The sequence below is a fragment of the Salmo salar genome, chromosome 06 (genome assembly GCF_965601325.2).
Source record: "Salmo salar chromosome 06, fSalSal1, whole genome shotgun sequence".
NCBI lineage: Eukaryota > Metazoa > Chordata > Actinopteri > Salmoniformes > Salmonidae > Salmo > Salmo salar.
This window is the reverse complement of record NC_138296.1, coordinates 21,165,115-21,185,000: the sequence shown is the minus strand read 5'-3', so window position 1 is coordinate 21,185,000 and position 19,886 is coordinate 21,165,115. Positions and strand designations below refer to the sequence as shown.

At 45.7% G+C, this 19,886-nt stretch overlaps 2 protein-coding genes across 2 annotated transcripts in view; one reads left to right on the top strand and one right to left on the bottom strand.

Annotated features, from left to right (window-relative positions):
* glis2b (GLIS family zinc finger 2b) overlaps window positions 1-11,418 on the top strand; it is an 85,841-nt gene extending 74,423 nt beyond the window's left edge. The window contains exon 6 of the mRNA XM_082976141.1: window positions 2,183-11,418. Within this exon, the coding sequence (XP_082832267.1) occupies window positions 2,183-2,955 (773 nt within the window). The 3' untranslated portion in view covers window positions 2,956-11,418. The remainder of the gene's footprint in view (window positions 1-2,182) is intronic.
* A 3,207-nt stretch (window positions 11,419-14,625) lies between these two features.
* pam16 (presequence translocase associated motor 16) lies at window positions 14,626-18,724 on the bottom strand. Its single transcript, XM_045719876.2, has 5 exons — window positions 18,571-18,724; window positions 16,857-16,941; window positions 16,519-16,655; window positions 15,849-15,914; window positions 14,626-14,788 (listed from the first exon to the last, which is right to left on the bottom strand). The coding sequence occupies exons 1-5, from the start codon at window positions 18,571-18,573 to the stop codon at window positions 14,687-14,689; spliced, it is 393 nt and encodes a 130-aa protein (XP_045575832.1). The 5' UTR covers window positions 18,574-18,724; the 3' UTR covers window positions 14,626-14,686.
* Between the last annotated feature and the right edge of the window lie 1,162 nt (window positions 18,725-19,886).

The window sequence follows — 19,886 nt, the reverse complement described above, 5'->3', positions numbered from 1 at the left end:
ACACAGACACTCAGACACACACACTCAGACACACAGACACTCAGAGACACAGGTTGGATAGACACACAGACGCACAGACGCTCAGACGCTCAGTTTGGATAGACACACAGACACTCAGACAGACACACAGACACTCAGACACTCAGACACACAGACACTCAGACACAGACAGACACACAGTTTGGATAGACACTCAGACACAGACAGACACACAGACACACAGTCTGGATAGACACTCAGACACAGACAGACACACAGACACACAGTCTGGATAGACACTCAGACACTCAGACAGACGCACAGACGCACAGACGCTCAGACGCACAGATGCTCAGACGCACAGACGCTCAGACGCTCAGACGCTCAGACACACAGACACTCAGACACACAGACACACAGTTTGGATAGACACTCAGACACAGACAGACACTCAGAAACTCAGACACTCAGACACAGACAGACACTCAGACACAGACAGACACTCAGACACTCAGACACTCAGACACACAGGTTGGATAGACACTCAGACACTCAGACACTCAGACACTCAGACACTCAGACACACAGACACTCAGACACTCAGACACTCAGACACTCAGACACTCAGACACACAGGTTGGATAGACACTCAGACACTCAGACACTCAGACACACAGGTTGGATAGACACTCAGACACTCAGACACTCAGACACTCAGACACTCAGACACTCAGACACACAGGTTGGATAGACACTCAGACACTCAGACACTCAGACACTCAGACACTCAGACACTCAGACACACAGACACACAGTTTGGATAGACACTCAGACACAGACAGACACTCAGAAACTCAGACACTCAGACACAGACAGACACTCAGACACAGACAGACACTCAGACACTCAGAAACTCAGACACTCAGACACTCAGACACTCAGACACACAGGTTGGATAGACACTCAGACACTCAGACACTCAGACACTCAGACACTCAGACACACAGGTTGGATAGACACTCAGACACTCAGACACTCAGACACTCAGACACTCAGACACTCAGACACACAGACACACAGGTTGGATAGACACTCAGACACTCAGACACTCAGACACTCAGACACTCAGACACTCAGACACATAGACACACAGGTTGGATAGACACTCAGACACTCAGACACTCAGACACTCAGACACTCAGACACTCAGACACTCAGACACTCAGACACACAGACACACAGACACACAGACACTCAGACACTCAGACACACAGACACACAGACAGACACACACAGACACACAGGTTGGACAGACACTCAGACACAGACAGACACTCAGACACAGACAGACACTCAGACACAGACAGACACTCAGACACAGACAGACACTCAGACACAGACAGACACTCAGACACAGACAGACACTCAGAAACTCAGACACTCAGACACAGACAGACACTCAGACACAGACAGACACTCAGACACTCAGAAACTCAGACACTCAGACACTCAGACACTCAGACACACAGGTTGGATAGACACTCAGACACTCAGACACTCAGACACTCAGACACTCAGACACACAGGTTGGATAGACACTCAGACACTCAGACACTCAGACACTCAGACACTCAGACACTCAGACACACAGACACACAGGTTGGATAGACACTCAGACACTCAGACACTCAGACACTCAGACACTCAGACACACAGACACACAGGTTGGATAGACACTCAGACACTCAGACACTCAGACACTCAGACACTCAGACACTCAGACACTCAGACACTCAGACACACAGACACACAGACACACAGACACTCAGACACTCAGACACACAGACACACAGACAGACACACACAGACACACAGGTTGGACAGACACTCAGACACAGACAGACACTCAGACACAGACAGACACTCAGACACAGACAGACACTCAGACACAGACAGACACTCAGACACAGACAGACACTCAGACACAGACAGACACTCAGACAGACAGACAGACAGACAGACAGACAGACAGACAGACAGACAGACCAGTACAAAAGACTGAAAAGATTCCCTCACTGTAAAGTCACACATTGTTTTGTATGCTGTATACACTTGAAAACATTCCTTCCTTCATGTAATCTCTAACGCTAAAATAACGAATTAAGTTTATTGAATAACTTACCTGAATGTCTTTTCTCCTCAGGTGAGAAGCCCTACATGTGTCCATACGAGGGCTGCAACAAGCGCTACTCCAACTCCAGCGACCGCTTCAAACACACACGCACCCACTACGTGGACAAGCCCTACTACTGCAAGATGGCCGGCTGCCTGAAGCGCTACACAGACCCTAGCTCCCTCCGTAAGCACATCAAGGCCCACGGCCACTCTGTAGCCCAGGAGCAAGCCTCTCTCGGTGGGCTGAGCTCCCTGCTCAAGGTGGGTCCCCTGGGGGTGGGGATGGGTGGAGGAGGGGGGAAGCTGGGGGAGTCTGAGCTGAGCTACCTCAGTGGGGCCCATATCATCATCCCCAGTGCCGCTGCCGCTCTCCTGGGGGGCCACGCTCTGCAGGGCCTGGCGGGCTCCATCCCTCTATCCCCCCTCACCCCCCGGCCCCTGGACCTGAGCACGCTGGGGGGGTGCCCCAGCTCCCCTTGCACCACCTCCATCCTGTCCTTCAATGGTTCTCCTCTGAGCCTGGCCACCAAGTCGTCCCTGGGGCTCTCCCCGGCCTTCCCCTCCTCAGCCCTGGGGCTGGGGCCCGTGTCCCTAGGAGGATCCATGGGGTCGTCCACCTCGGAGCGCAGGGCCCACCACCATGGGTGTCACCACAAGGGGAAAATTGGGGGGGAGGAGGGGAAGGACAAGCTTCATCGTGGGGGGGTGCTGAACCTCTCCATGGGGGCCTCCCACGACCCCCTGTCCTGGGTGGTCGTCCCCTCCGGCACGGTTGTGCTCAAGCCAGCTGTGGTCAACTAACACACACACACACACACTCACACACACACACATTCCAGAGGAGCTCAAGGGGGGCTGAGAAAAGGTAGAAAAAAATTGACGGGTGAAAAGAAAGAAAGTCTACTTTCAGGCAACTTAAACTTAACAACAAAGTCCACACCTCAGTTTGTAAAATTGACTCGGACAAAAAAAGATATAATTGATTAGAGAAACGTAAACTGAGGTATCTGGCACTGCTATCTTTGCATTTATCTAGCACATTTTGGGACCATCAACAACTCATAAATATATTTCAATCATGTGTAATTTTGTATTATTTCATAAGGCTTGAAAAAAAATGCAACAGCGGCCCTCCTCACCTCTTCACCACATTCTCTGGCTTTTCTCACGTACTTACGTTTCCTTTGTTTCTGGACGGGCTCCATTGAAACGACAGTCTTCTAATGCTCTGTGTCCTTGCTCAAGCTCCACCTCATGTGTATGTATTGATAATGTTCATGTTGACAGTGTGCTCTGTGGCCTAGCAGTGAGGTAGACACACAAAGGAAACAGTAGGAGGCGCTCACTGCTAGGCTAGCAACACACAGTACGTCCCCATTCCGCTGCTTTAAAGGTTACAGAAACTACTTCCTATCAAGTGCTGGGAACACAATGGGACAAACTTTCTGTTTTATCGGAAGTGAAGTCAAACTGATTTAGAAGGGGATTACGGATTAATTGAATGCGGGTTATTGACTGCATCTCCTTACTTTAAACAGTAGGGCGGTGCTATTGGATGTCAATCAGAGTGCCATCCACAGGAGCACACGTATTATTCGATGATGTGTATGTCAATCAGAATGACATCCAACCAAGGAGCACCAAACCCCTTTGAGTCAGTAGATCAACCCAGGCTATAGTGATGTAAACCTCACAACTGCTGCTAAGCTCTCAACAACTCTCCTCAAACATAACCGAAACGGAACGGGAGCACTTTGATGACTATTTTTGACAATCTTTTCCCGATTCGGGGAGGGTGACCATCGTGGACCAGCCCTTTCCACAATGATATGTGACGGGCTTGTCGTTGCACACTAGGGGCTGTGTAAGGACGCAGAGCAACTGAAGTCTTAGAAGGCAGACAAACGGTGTTATATCACCCAGCAAATGACCAATATTCTTCCTCTTCTTCACGGTAACGTCTATGGCACAGGTGTTGTTATGTACCCCTGGTGGACAGGTGAATTACTCTGGCCAGTCAGCCTCCCAGTCCAATGTATTATTGTCCACAACAACTCTACTTGTAAATGACACAGTGAGTGAAGTACCGAGTATGAAAGGTCCACTGTTTAAGTAACACACTGTGTTGTGGAACAGTGTTTGAAATGACCTTTCATTAAAAGCAGCTGTGTAAAACAGGTGGCTGTCCAGTGAAGAGTCCTGAGTCCTTGTGGAGTTGGCTGTTGGTTGTTTTGTCCCGAGTTCAACATTCCCACACTGTGCCAAAAAATATCCAGCCTTGAGGGTAGACTGGGAGCTGTGTATCCTGAAGCACAGGGTGTGTGACACATGACTGGCTGGTTGACACTATAGGACTGACTCAAACCGTACCGTGGTGGCTCGGATTTCCTTTCCACATTGTTCTGTTGAGCATGGTTCCAGCATCATGGCATAACCAGGCCAGACAGGCATGGTTTGGCCCTGTGGTGTGAATCACGCTTTACTGCTGCGTACAGCTGGGCTGGTCAGAGAACCACAGCCACACTAGAAACTGCGTCACTTCACTTTTCCAAGGAAGTCGGGTTAATTCACAGACTTTTAGAACAATTTACTTATGTAGGAATCCGTGTGGTTCGATTGATGCATTCAACATGCACTTATACCATACACACCAATGTCTTTGTTACGTTTTACTAAACATGGAACTGCCAACTTGTACTTGTGGCTCTCTGGAAACATTTTGTCTTTTTCCATCTTCACTACCTTGGTCTTCCCTTCATTTACTCTCAGGCTTGAAACGGCCACCTTTCTCTGTGGACTCTGGGGTCCTTTCACAAGCTGGCGTCGCAGAGATATGATGTATGTAGAATGTTGAGTGAACCATGTTATGTGGGTATAGGAGGGGAGGAGAAGAGGAGGACAGGTGAGAGGAGCATCTCAACACAAGAAACATTCCCCTGAAGAGCCAAATACCCCTCTACTCACTCTCTCTCTCTCCATCTTTCTTTAAAGGTCTTACATTTCCATTTTCCATGACGGTATGTCCATACTTTATTTTCCATGACGGTATGTCCATACTTTATTTTCCATGACGGTATGTCCATACTTTATTTTCCATGACGGTATGTCCATACTTTATTTTCCATGACTGTATGTCCATACTTTATTTTCCATGACTGTATGTCCATACTTTATTTTCCATGACTGTATGTCCATACTTTATTTTCCATGACGGTATGTCCATACTTTATTTTCCATGACGGTATGTCCATACTTTATTTTCCATGACGGTATGTCCATAGTTTATTTTCCATGACGGTATGGCCATACTTTATTTTCCATGACGGTATGTCCATACTTTATTTTCCATGACTGTATGTCCATACTTTATTTTCCATGACTGTATGTCCATACTTTATTTTCCATGACGGTATGTCCATACTTTATTTTCCATGACGGTATGTCCATACTTTATTTTCCATGACGGTATGTCCATACTTTATTTTCCATGACTGTATGTCCATACTTTATTTTCCATGACTGTATGTCCATACTTTATTTTCCATGACGGTATGTCCATACTTTATTTTCCATGACTGTATGTCCATACTTTATTTTCCATGACTGTATGTCCATACTTTATTTTCCATGACGGTATGTCCATACTTTATTTTCCATGACGGTATGTCCATACTTTATTTTCCATGACGGTATGTCCATACTTTATTTTCCATGACGGTATGTCCATACTTTATTTTCCATGACGGTATGTCCATACTTTATTTTCCATGACTGTATGTCCATACTTTATTTTCCATGACTGTATGTCCATACTTTATTTTCCATGACGGTATGTCCATACTTTATTTTCCATGACGGTATGTCCATACTTTATTTTCCATGACGGTATGTCCATACTTTATTTTCCATGACGGTATGTCCATACTTTATTTTCCATGACGGTATGTCCATTGTTTTGAGAATAATCACAGTTCTGGTTGTTTTTGTTAGTCATTTGTTTGTTCTTTTGTCATCGATGTTCAGACGAGACATTTTCTGATGTTGAAGTTGCTTTGTTTTCTATTTCTTGTAATGGCTGCTCTGTAACTCAGCTTTCTCCCTGGGCTGGCCCAGGATATGGAGGGGCTGTAGGGATGGATGATGGTCCTTCCTGTCCTGAACAGGGTTGTGTTCATTAGGACATGCAACAGAAAACATAAAAACATGTTTTGCAATGGAAAAGTAGTGTTTCTGAGCACTGGACAAATCCAGATAGTCCCTTCCTTTTTCAGTCCGTTTGGTGCCTAATGAACACGACCCAGGTGAGTGGGGTCAGGGGATGGCCAATTTATAATAATAATAAGAAGATATAATCCTCACTGACAATCACACAGTTATAGAAGAGGTCCTGTACAGATCCTCACTCTGTAGAGAGAGTACACACTCTCTGTTCATCTATTGGCAGGGTTTACCTCCAGACCCACACACTCTCTGAGTTCATCTATTGACAGGGTTTACCTCCAGACCCACACACTCTCTGTTCATCTATTGACAGGGTTTACCTCCAGACCCACACACTCTCTGAGTTCATCTATTGACAGGGTTTACCTCCAGACCCACACACTCTCTGAGTTCATCTATTGACAGGGTTTACCTCCAGACCCACACACTCTCTGAGTTCATCTATTGACAGGGTTTACCTCCAGACCCACACACTCTCTGAGTTCATCTATTGACAGGGTTTACCTCCAGACCCACACACTCTCTGAGTTCATCTATTGACAGGGTTTACCTCCAGACCCACACACTCTCTGAGTTCATCTATTGACAGGGTTTACCTCCAGACCCACACACTCTCTGAGTTCATCTATTGACAGGGTTTACCTCCAGACCCACACACTCTCTGAGTTCATCTATTGACAGGGTTTACCTCCAGACCCACACACTCTCTGTTCATCTATTGGCAGGGTTTACCTCCAGACCCACACACTCTCTGAGTTCATCTATTGGCAGGGTTTACCTCCAGACCCACACACTCTCTGAGTTCATCTATTGACAGGGTTTACCTCCAGACCCACACACTCTCTGTTCATCTATTGGCAGGGTTTACCTCCAGACCCACACACTCTCTGAGTTCATCTATTGACAGGGTTTACCTCCAGACCCACACACTCTCTGAGTTCATCTATTGGCAGGGTTTACCTCCAGACCCACACATTCTCTGAGTTCATTTATTGACAGTGTTTACCTCCAGACCCACACACTCTCTGAGTTCATCTATTGGCAGGGTTTACCTCCAGACCCACACATTCTCTGAGTTCATCTATTGGCAGGCTTTACCTCCAGACCCACACACTCTCTGAGTTCATCTATTGGCAGGGTTTACCTCCAGACCCACACACTCTCTGAGTTCCTCTATTGACAGGGTTTACCTCCAGACCCACACACTCTCTGAGTTCATCTATTGGCAGGGTTTACCTCCAGACCCACACACTCTCTGAGTTCATCTATTGGCAGGGTTTACCTCCAGACCCATACATTATGTTCATGGTGCTGTCAAAGTGACCATGTGGTCCAGTAGATGGAGTGGTTGTGGTGGTATAAAGGTCCATAGCTACACAGACTGGACACATTAATCAGTGTCCAATTTACACAGCACCATCCAGAGGTGAGGATGGGTTCTGAACTTTTGATTGCAAACATAGAGGGCATCTGTTAGGGACTGGGTTTACCAGACCTAGGGCTAGGCTAGACAAAGGGTTTACCAGACCTAGGGCTAGGCTAGACGAAGGGTTTACCAGACCTAGGGCTAGGCTAGACGAAGGGTTTACCAGACCTAGGGCTAGGCTAGACGAAGGGTTTACCAGACCTAGGGCTAGGCTAGACGAAGGGTTTACCAGACCTAGGGCTAGGCTAGACGAAGGGTTTACCAGACCTAGGGCTAGGCTAGACGAAGGGTTTACCAGACCTAGGGCTAGGCTAGACGAAGGGTTTACCAGACCTAGGGCTAGGCTAGACGAAGGGTTTACCAGACCTAGGGCTAGGCTAGACGAAGGGTTTACCAGACCTAGGGCTAGGCTAGACGAAGGGTTTACCAGACCTAGGGCTAGGCTAGACGAAGGGTTTAACAGACGTAGGGCTAGGCTAGACGAAGGGTTTAACAGACGTAGGGCTAGGCTAGACGAAGGGTTTACCAGACCTAGGGCTAGGCTAGACGAAGGGTTTACCAGACCTAGGGCTAGGCTAGACGAAGGGTTTACCAGACCTAGGGCTAGGCTAGACGAAGGGTTTAACAGACGTAGGGCTAGGCTAGACGAAGGGTTTACCAGACCTAGGGCTAGGCTAGACGAAGGGTTTACCAGACCTAGGGCTAGGCTAGACGAAGCGTTTACCAGACCTAGGGCTAGGCTAGACGAAGGGTTTACCAGACCTAGGGCTAGGCTAGACGAAGGGTTTAACAGACGTAGGGCTAGGCTAGACGAAGGGTTTAACAGATGTAGGGCTAGGCTAGACGAAGGGTTTACCAGACCTAGGGCTAGGCTAGACGAAGGGTTTACCAGACCTAGGGCTAGGCTAGACAAAGGGTTTACCAGACCTAGGTTTAGAGGAAGGGATCCCCATGACAACATCAACTGAACGAATTACAATCTGAACATTCTAAAATGGTGGTGGGGGGGGGGGTGAATGGAGAAATGAATGAACAGGGTAGAGAGAGCCCATCCCACCCTCACCAGGGCCTCTCGTCTCTGAAGTCAGTGCCCACCCCGTTTCTCTCTCACTCCTCTCCCTGCCTCATGCTGCCAGCCAGCAGGGAAACTAGGTCACTGAACTCTGTCTGCTCTCTGTTTTTTGTATATAAATTAAAGCCAAAAGGCTGAACTCTCCCTCTCTAGCTGGTCAGCCGTCGCCACAAAGCTTTTCACCAGAGGAGGGTTAGAGTAAAAAAACACATACAGGCAGGCAGTCACACACACATACAGGCAGGCAGTCACACACACAAACAGGCACACACACAGACAAACAGGCACACACACAGACAAACAGGCACACACACACACACACAAACAGACACACACACACACAAACATGCAGGCACACACACAAACAGGCAGGCAGTCACACACACAAACAGGCAGTCACACACACATACAGGCAGGCAAGCACACACACAAACAGGCACACAAACAGGCACACACACACACACACACACACAAACAGACACACACACACACACAAACATGCAGGCACACACACAAACAGGCAGGCAGTCACACAAACAGGCAGTCACACACACAAACAGGCAGTCACACACACATACAGGCAGGCACACACACAAACAGGCAGGCACACACACATACAGACAGGCGGTCACACACACAAACAGGCAGGCGGTCACACACACAAACAGGCAGGCAGTCACACACACAAACAGGCAGGCAGTCACACACACAAACAGGCAGGCAGTCACACACATACAAACAGGCAGGCACACAAACAGGCAGTCACACACACAAACAGGCAGGCACACACACATACAGGCAGGCACACACACATACAGGCAGGCACACACACATACAGGCAGGCACACACACACAAACAGGCAGGCACACACACAGGCAGGCAGGCAGGCACACACACACACAAACAGGCAGTCACACACACAAACAGGCAGTCACACACACAAACAGGCAGTCACACACAATCAGGCATGCATGCATGCAGACAGACAGCATAAAACACTAAAACATGCATGCAGACAGACAGACAGGGTAAAACACTAAAACATGCAAGCGCGCCCTCACACACACAGTAAACAAACCCAGATATCCAGTATAATCCTCTCTGGCTAAATATGTTTGGGATTTTTAAGGAGCGGGTCAAAATAAGTCATGCTGCGCCGGAGCCTGCAGTGCTATCTCTGACAAGCCAAGGGAGGATTTGTGCTGTGCAGATTCACTGCATATTTCTATTTCTGCCTCGGCCACTCTTAATCACTGTGATCACACACACGGAGAGTGCTCCACACATGGACACACTCTCTAGCCTCCTCTTTGGTGGCCAGTATTTCTATCTCCCTCCAGGCAGGCATGGTAGGAGCAAACCACCTCCATGTCACTGGACCGACCTCCAGTGTGATTTCAGAGTCAGATGATGTCACCAGTAACAGGTGTTAAGTAGGCTAGGTTTCCCTGGCAACAGTGGAATCCTCAGACATGACTGTTCTCCCCAGTCCAATCCCCTCTGTCCATTCATCCCTTCATCTCTCTCTCCTCCTCTGTCTCTCTTGCTCATTGAGGCCAGAGAGAGAGAGAGGAGTGTTCTGGTAGCGTGGTCCCAGACCTGTTTGTTCAGACTGGCGAATTCATGACAATGACAATAGGAGTTGGCAAGACAGCACAAACAGATCTGGGACCAGGCTAGAGTTCTAGGCTGCTGGGTGGAGAAAGCTGAAATTGACACGGATCCAATTCCAGGTTCCACATATTTCAATATAAAAATAAGCTGTTTGAATCATTAACCCTTTGGGCACGTTCTGTCATGTAATGTTCTGCACCTTTGTCTTCTCCAGGAGTGTTTATATTATAGGGGATATGCCAATTGCCAACAGTTGAAAATGTAAAATGTGTAAGTCAATTCATTCTCAGTGGGTTGATATGGTTCTGTAATTTGCTGGTTTTGAGGACCAATAGCAATAACTTTTATGTTGGATTTATGTTTTCTTTTTTAGAATTAAACCCTATCTGTCATAGTTGAAAAGAAGCGGTACTTTTTCCTGAAAGGGTTAAAAACAAAAAGCTAATTGACGCCAATGAATAATTAAGCTATAACGAGAGTCACAGTATGTGCTTATCACAGGAACATTTGGGGCACTAAATTGTGATAGCTAGCAATATTAGTGCCACTTACAAGGGATGCCATTCATTGACTGAAGTGCCACAGCAGTGCGCAAAGGGTTAATTCAAGACTAAGGCCACAAGAGGCCTGTATCCAAGTTATTTTTTGCACATTTTTTTAGATATTTTAAATGTCAGTATTTTAAAACATATTCCAAGTGCCTTTTATTATAAGTGAAAATATAGAAGATATAAAAGTATATGAAATATATATATATGAATATATATTTTTTCCTGGCATCGTGTTCTCGAGGTTCTTGAACATGCTTCATTTTAGAGTTGTAAAAGTCTCCAATTGGTACAACATTGCTGTGTGCTTCTGTTTTAGAGGAATTTTATTACGATAATGTCAATGGAAAGAAAATGTTTAATAAAGTCGCATTTGATACAATTTATTTGTAATTTTTCAGTTACTACATCCGGAGTGCTGCATCACACACACCACACCTTATATTGTTTTAAAATCACATCTAAATTGTATTTTAAGTGTTAAAAATGATTCCATAACAACTCAAGTTTATAACTGGCTTTTTAAAAGTGAGGAGTTGTTGCCTCTGATGATATGCCCTCCAATGCTGAAGAGGTGCTCCACAACTGAAAAGGATGCTTGAACATGTAGGTACTAGGCAGCAATTCTGCTCATTGTTAGACAGGAACTGCTGTGTGTCTTCCGGAATGACAGAGAATCAGCCATTGGGATCAGCAGCAGATCTCAGATGTGGGTTGATGAGGAACTACAATCTCTGGTCTTGTCACGGCTGTTCAAAGGATCAGACCAACGCGTAGCATGGTTGTAGTTCCACATATTTATTTCTTCCGTGAAACGTTTGCAACACACCAAAAATACTTGTAACAACAAAACAACAAACCGTGACGCAGTGAAAATAACACTACTCAAAAATGAACAACCCACAAACACAAATGGAGAAACCCCCTACATAAATATGATCACCAATTAGACAACAAGAACCGGCTGCCTCTAACTGGAGATCATCCCAACAACCCCAACATAGAAATAGAAACCTAGAAAAACAACATAGAAACAAGAAAACCACCCAAAACCACCCCCTGTCACGCCCTGACCTACTCTACTATAGAAAATGACATCTTACAAGGGTCAGGACGTGACAGGTCTTGTGGCCAGTGCACCCTCTATCCATCACTATGGGTACTCCAAAATCTCTTTGTTGATTGGCTAAAGGGCAAAGATAGTGGATAAATGAAGATAGTCCACTCAGGCCGTTTACCATTTTCAATGGTCATTTCTGGTCGAATTAACTGGGTGTGTCTCCCATAGAAACCAATGCAAGAGCAACTGGGTCTGGTCAACAGGTCTGGTCAACAAGCATTTCCCAAACTCGGTCGTGCCCCCCCCATAGCACTACACAGCTGATTCAAATAATCAACATATCATCAAGCTTGTATTATTTGAATCAGCTGTGTAGTGCAATGGAACAAAAACTAAACATGCAGCTCTTGGGGTCCTGAGGACAGATTTTGGTTAACACTCTTAGTTCATTGACTTTCATTAAACCATCAAATAAAATAGAAAAACACTGAGTGGAGCTTCCTCTTCCATCGCTCCTCCTGGGTACAGCTTCTTCTGTCTGATGAGTTCTGCTCAGGCACTTGTCAATGGATTTCTTTAGGCTTTTGTCAAGCTTGCCTCTATACTCAGTGGTGGATCAATGTAAGCCAACATTTACACCATTATGGGGAAAGTTTGGAGAATTGGGACACACACACCCTCAGATGGTTGTAGAGTCCTCTGATGCATGGAATGACGTGGTTGGCTTTGACAATGTCAGATCCTTGAACACATCAGTGGCAACATTGACCGGGGTTAGGATGACATCACAACATCAGCAAGGACTCACTTTTTATGGATTATTTCCCAGACAAGCCAGGGTCAAAACTAGGATGGCATGTCGGGAACCCGGATACCGAGGTCACCTTATTTTTTTATTGTAAAGATATATATGTTTTAATTGTAGCTGCAGAGTTTTAAAACAGCCTATCACTTGAACATCGTTGCTTTAAATCAGCGCACACGCGAGCGCTCTCTTGCAGTCTTTCTCAATTCCATTCAAATTGCATCCAAATAGATAATATAGGCATAGATATAGATGTCCTAGCCTACCTCTTTCAGGTAGTACATTCAATGCAGTATTTGCGTTATATTTAGGTAATGAATGATGAGTTATGCATAATAACTTCAAATGTATAGCCTCTGCCTCTGTCTCTTGCGCAATACGCACGCACCTGTGCTCCGCTGGCCTCTCTCCTTTAAAAAACGCTGCTTTGCTCTTGGACTCTCATGTAGGAAAAGCTAGACTAGAATATCTTGCTGGACTTTTTGTTGTTGTTGCATTTCTTATACCAATAAACTATTCAAAGAGGGATGCAAGCTCTTGTTTGCGGAATGTTAAATACAGCAGCCAATAGAACTCACGGGGAGTTTGAAAGAAGAGCGAACGTGTGATGGCGGTAGTCTATAGCAGTTATTTATTCACACCCATAACCATTCAATCTTCCTGAAGAGAATTAAAAGCCGTCTGCATCTAATTCTAGTCCTATATTATGCAAACATGTCATTAGAATGATAAAGATACGGACAACTAAGCGTATTTAATTTAACTGTTGAAAGCGAGGAAGGAATGAAGCAACAATAGAGAGAGAGAAAGAGGAGGTAGGAAATAACATTCTGGGAAAAATTATGAAAGGTATGAGTCAGCATACCAATTATAGAAATTTTTTATATTTCAAAATTAACATCAAATTCCCTAGCCTACACATAGAACTTTGTAGGCCGCATGTGCTGCACCAGAATTGCACGTTCTCTCCCAACTTTATCATGATTTGAAGGAGGTGCATAATTCAGATTGAATTTATGAACACACCCAAAGTCGTAAAATGTCTAGCTAGTAATTTCTTATTCTAGCAAGATGTTGCATAGCAACAGCATCAACTTCCGGTAGACAGGCTAAGCGCTCTTACGCTCAACTGAAAGAATACCGTTTGTTTACACTTAAGAGTATACTAAAATGAACTCATACTCATTAAGTATGTAGTATACATGTTGTTAGTATGGGTATTTGAACACGGCTCATATTTGTATGCAGCTTTATTAACTCAATGATTTAAAAATATATTACATTGTTGGCAAACTGATTGTGTAAACAGGTGGTGATCAAAACAGGTGGGGAACCCTGAATGACTGGTCAACACTGAGCCTGTCATATATGTATTGGATAATGGCACAGGATGGCTCTCTACTCCTAGTAACAAAAACTGCTAAATGATTCCATTATGGGGGCTTACACTACTGGAACCAACCACACAGTGGCAGCATTGTGATGTAGATGTGACAACATGAATGAGCATTTGTTGCAATTTCAAATACTAATGTTTATGACCCAGGTCGTGTTCATTAGAGCACAATGCGGAAAATGAAAATGAGTGTTTCTTATAGGCCAATTCCAGGTGTAGAACCTCCCCGATTCAGTCCGGTTTCTTCCGTTTGGTGCATAATGAACACGACCCTGATCTCGTACAGAGTCATACACACAGAGACATACACACAGAGACATCCCGGCGGTTGAGAAAAGGAGAAGGCTTTTATTGAGGGTGTAATTTACAGTGGGCGGGGTAGGGACGGTTCATGTTTCTGGAGTCTGTTGTTTCTGCTCTGAGGGTTTGGGTTGACTGTCCTGTGTCTGAATAGAGAGCTCCTCATCTAGACGCTCCTTCGCTCTCACCACCTTCAAATACACAGAGGGACGGACACACACACACACACACACACACACACACACACACACACACACACACACACACACACACACACACACACACACACACACACACACACACACACACACACACACACACACACACACAGACACAGACGGGACACACACACGAGCAGACAGGACACACACAAGCAGACAGGACACACACACAGCAGACAGGACACACACACAAGCAGACAGGACACACACACGAGCAGACAGGACACACACACGAGCAGACAGGACACACACACAAGCAGACAGGACACACACACAAGCAGACAGGACACACACACAATTAATTGATCAAAATCCTTAGCAGTACACCTCCATACATGGCAAATCCTATTTGTCTACTGTTCTGTTATCATAATGACACACTGACATTGTAAATATTCATTTAGACTACCACTGGATCTGGCATGTGGTGTCCTAATATAAGGCATGATAGTGACTACAGGTCTAGGAATGTGCGCTGTCACCAGCCTAATTTCAATTATCACCAGGACAGCTCTGTGCAAGGCTCTGTACAAGCACCAAACAGGTATGAAACCCAAGAGACTCAACTTGCCATTACGCCCAATGAATACCTCAAGGAGGTGGTCTGAGTCTTCATCGTCACAAGGAAGCAATTGCTTGTTGAGTCACCTGGTTTCAAGCCTCTCTGACACTAGTAAGCACTGGCTCTCACAGAGATGGAGTCATACTGGAAATGAAACAATGACCTCACCTAGTAAGCACTGTCTCTCACAGAGATGGAGCCATACTGGAAATGAAACAATGACCTCACCTAGTAAGCACTGTCTCTCACAGAGATGGAGTCATACTGGAAATGAAACAATGACCTCACCTAGTAAGCACTGTCTCTCACAGAGATGGAGCCATACTGGAAATGAAACAATGACCTCACCTAGTAAGCACTGTCTCTCACAGAGATGGAGCCATACTGGAAATGAAACAATGACCTCACCTAGTAAGCACTGTCTCTCACAGAGATGGAGCCATACTGGAAATGAAACAATGACCTCACCTTGGACTGTAGATAGAAGGAGCCGCCCACTGCCTTGTCGTTGACTTTAAAAAGGTGTTCATAGTTCTGTTGACAAAGTACAGCAGGTCAGTCATGAACAGGTTGGCCCCACCAATGGCCTGATATGGAAATACATTTACAACCATACACACACTTGTCTGTCTTGTATGTAGGCCACATGAAGGAACTTCCTGTCTTCTAAATTTGTGAGTGTGGCCCTGTCCAGAAAACCCCCTAGCCCACGCCCTACCCCATACACACTTGTGTAAATATGACTGGATAGGGATTAACAACATGCAACATCTCCTCCTAGCCTGTTAGGGGACAAGATGGAGGTACCGGTACATTGTTTATACCCATCCAATCATCTGTGTGTGGTGAAGTTCCTAGGGGGGGACAGGGCGGGGCAGGGCAGGGCGGGCAGGACGGCGGGGCAGGGCAGGAACAGGGCGGGCAGGCGGGGCAGGGACAGGGCAGGGCAGGGGACAGGGAAGGGCAGGGGCAGGGACAGGCGGCAGGGGCAGGGCAGGGACAGGGGCAGGGACAGGCGGCAGGGGCAGGGCAGGGGCAGGGCAGGCGGCAGGGCAGGGCAGGCGGGCGGGCGGGGCGGGCGGGGCGGCGGGCTGTGTTCTCTGGGTGTTGTCTTCAATGTACTTTAAAGTGTGTGTACCTTCTGGAGCTCCTCAGGGGTGAGCGTGGCGATATTGAGGATCTGCTGGGCCTCCTGTAAGGTCATCCCAGTGAGACTAGAGGCTGCTGCTGACTGCTGGCCGGCACGGCCCCTGGCCTCCGCTGCAGCTTGACTGGCTGCAGACAGAGACAGAAGAGACAGGGTTGGTCACCTTCTCAGGTAAGGAAATTTATGCAACAGAATTTGTTTCTCTCTCAATAGAGAGAAAAAGAGAGACAGGTAGAAAGACAGGCTTAATTTCCCTAAATGAGACATGTTTTCACAGTCCATTTTACATTGAAATATCATATAAAAGCATTGTTGAGTGAGGAACATACCTGCATATTCTTGCCGCAATGCACGCGCAAACGCCCGTCCTACCACCTGCGCCCCCATGACAATGATCTGCGCAAGATATTTCGCCTACACAGAGACAACAGAGAGATTGTTAGTTACACTTTATGTCAACAGAATGCAACAGTCTGGTTTGGCTCAAGAAGGCCTAGTCTTGCGACAGATTACAGCTCATAATGAATGAATGGCAACCGCAATGTAAAAACCCACTTCTCCCCCTCAGCTCACATTAGAACTGGTTAGTTTCAAGCAACATTGTGTTGACAGTCAACATTGTGAACCAGCCATAGGCATACTGTTACAAAAGTATTTCAGATCAGACAGAGCGGGCAAAGGTAGAGCAGGTTTGATGCACGCACAGTGACTGCAGTATGTGCAGTGCCGATGAGAGCATCATTAACTACAATGAACAAAACCATAAAACGCAACATGCAATCATTTTTACAATTTTACCCGTTACAGTTCATATAAGGAAATCAGTCAATTGAAATAAATTCATTATGCACTAATCTATGGATTTCACATGACTGTCGGTCACAGATACCTGTAAAAAAAAAAAAGTAGGGGCGTGGATCAGAAAACCAGTCAGTATCTGATGTGACCACCATGCAGCGCATGTTGTCCAACTCCTCTTCAATGGCTGTGCGAAGTTTCTGGATATTGGCGGGAACTGGAACATGCTGTCGTACACGTCGATCCAGAGCATCCTAAACATGCTCAACGGGTGACACGTCTGGTGAGTATGCAGGCCATGGAAGAACTGGCAGTTTCAGCTTCCAGATCCTTGCGACATGGGGCCGAGGATTGTCATGCTAAAACATGAGGTGAATGACAAGACAATGGTCCTCAGGATTTTGTCATGATATCTCGGTGCATTTAAATTGCCATTAATAAAATGCAATAGTATTCGTTGTCCGTAGCTTATGTCTGCCCATACCATAACCCCACCGCCACCATGGGGCACTCTGTTCACAACGATGACATCAGCAAACCGCTCGCCCACACGACGCCATACACGTGTTCTGCGGTTGTGACGCTGGTTGGACATACTGCCAAATTCTCTAAAATGACGTTGGAGGTGGCTTATGGTAGTGAAATGAACACTCAATTCTCTGGCATCAGCTCTGGTGGACATTCCTGCAGTCAGCATGCCAAATGCATGTTCTCTCAAACCTTCAGACAGACATCTGTAGCATTGCGTTGTGTGACAAAACTGTACATTTAGACTGGCCATTTATTGTCCCCAGCATAAGGTGCACCTGTACATTGAACATGCTGTTTAATCAGCTTATTGATATGCATGCAACACTGGTCAAGTGGATGGATTACCTTGGCAAAGGAGAAATGCTCACTGACAGGGTCGTAAAAAATGTGTGCACAAAATTGAGAAATACGTTTCTTGTGCCTATGGAACATTTCTGGGATCTTTTATTTCAGCTCATGAAACATGGGACCAACACTTTACATGTTGCGTTTACATGTATTCAGTGTAGTTAGCTCGCTTGTTAAAGCAACAATATGAGCCAACTTCCTAACGTTAGCTACAAAGGTAGAAGACATATCAAGGATACATTACGGTTGCATAAGCTAAATTAGACAGCAAAGATTGGCAAGAGAAGCAAGCAGCGTTTCTCCTTCACAGCTTCCCTCATCATGACATAGCAATTCATAGCGTTTCAAAATACAAAAATATCTCACCATTACTTATACCCGGGTTTATCCGATTATTTACAGTACAGTACACAATAAGAAGGTGGAGGAGCACGGCGTTTTCACATGTACCCCATCAAGGTCGCAGTAGGTTCAAAGTTCAAGGGCCAAACTCGGAACAAAGATATTCGAGTTTGATGAAGATCCACAAACCGCGCTTTCACTGTCTGAAAATACTGCTCTCTAGTGGATGGCTGTTTAAACTGCACCAATCATGTCTTGCCAGCAGACCAGACCTGTTTGCTTACAGCTAGCTGCACTAGGGTCTGACAGCATGACCTCAATCCAGGATGAGAAATACGTTGTACTACGAATTGTCCCATTGTTGCACCGGAAAGATTGAACGACTGCTCATTTTTACAGAAAGCTGCCCTTTTAATCCTCATGCTAGGTAGAAAGTGCTTTGAACAACAATGGATAGTCAGCCAATCAGGCTCAGTGCGGGCTGTCATTGCGCTATGGAATGTCAGTGACAAATTCATAACATTGCCTGTTTTTGCAGTAAGCAGGTCCCCTGTACAGTACCTGCGCCCATGAGGGGAGTAGGTTAAGTCAAGGTGGCGGAGGTGAGCTTTGCTGAGGGCCCTGACGTGATTAGAAGTGCTTTTAGTTGAGATTTCCTATTTAAATACACCGTACCATGTATCCTCCAATGAGATGTATTATTGTCTCATGTGCAAGAGATTATTACTATGTTACTTTGTTTCAAAAAGTACCTCGTATCCTAAGGAGATGTTTGATTTAAACCATTAGCTTCTGAGTTAAACAATATGCTTTTGAGTACTCAGATGGTAGTAATGTGTCACTAATCACAGTGGCTGCAGTCCACCGTACCATGCCATCAACCTACCTAACACCAGGCTTGCCATGCAGTCCTTCATCAGTCCTGTTTGGCAATAGGTAAATGTAATTTCATTCACTTTATTTTTCCTTTCCCATTGTTTTCATTCAAGTGAAATAATAGCTTCTATTATCTTTCTCCAGATACCCCTATTGTGGCCTGAGTTGGAAACAGTATTACTGTTGACATTATATTCTAAAATGGTACTAACCACCCGTGGGACATCTGTTATTGCTTTGGACATGATTTTCATGAATTAGGCATATACTTAAAAGTGTTTTTCTCTTGTCTCCGTCAAGACAATAGGATTAATAATTGCTATATTAGCTTACATTAGAATGCACTGGGGAACTAGTGGGAGGGAATTGTAATGCCACTGAATCATTTTGAATGAATAGAGGCCAGGGCCTTCAGCAAAGCTCAGCCCATGTACCTTGACTTAAACTACACCCCTCATGGGCGC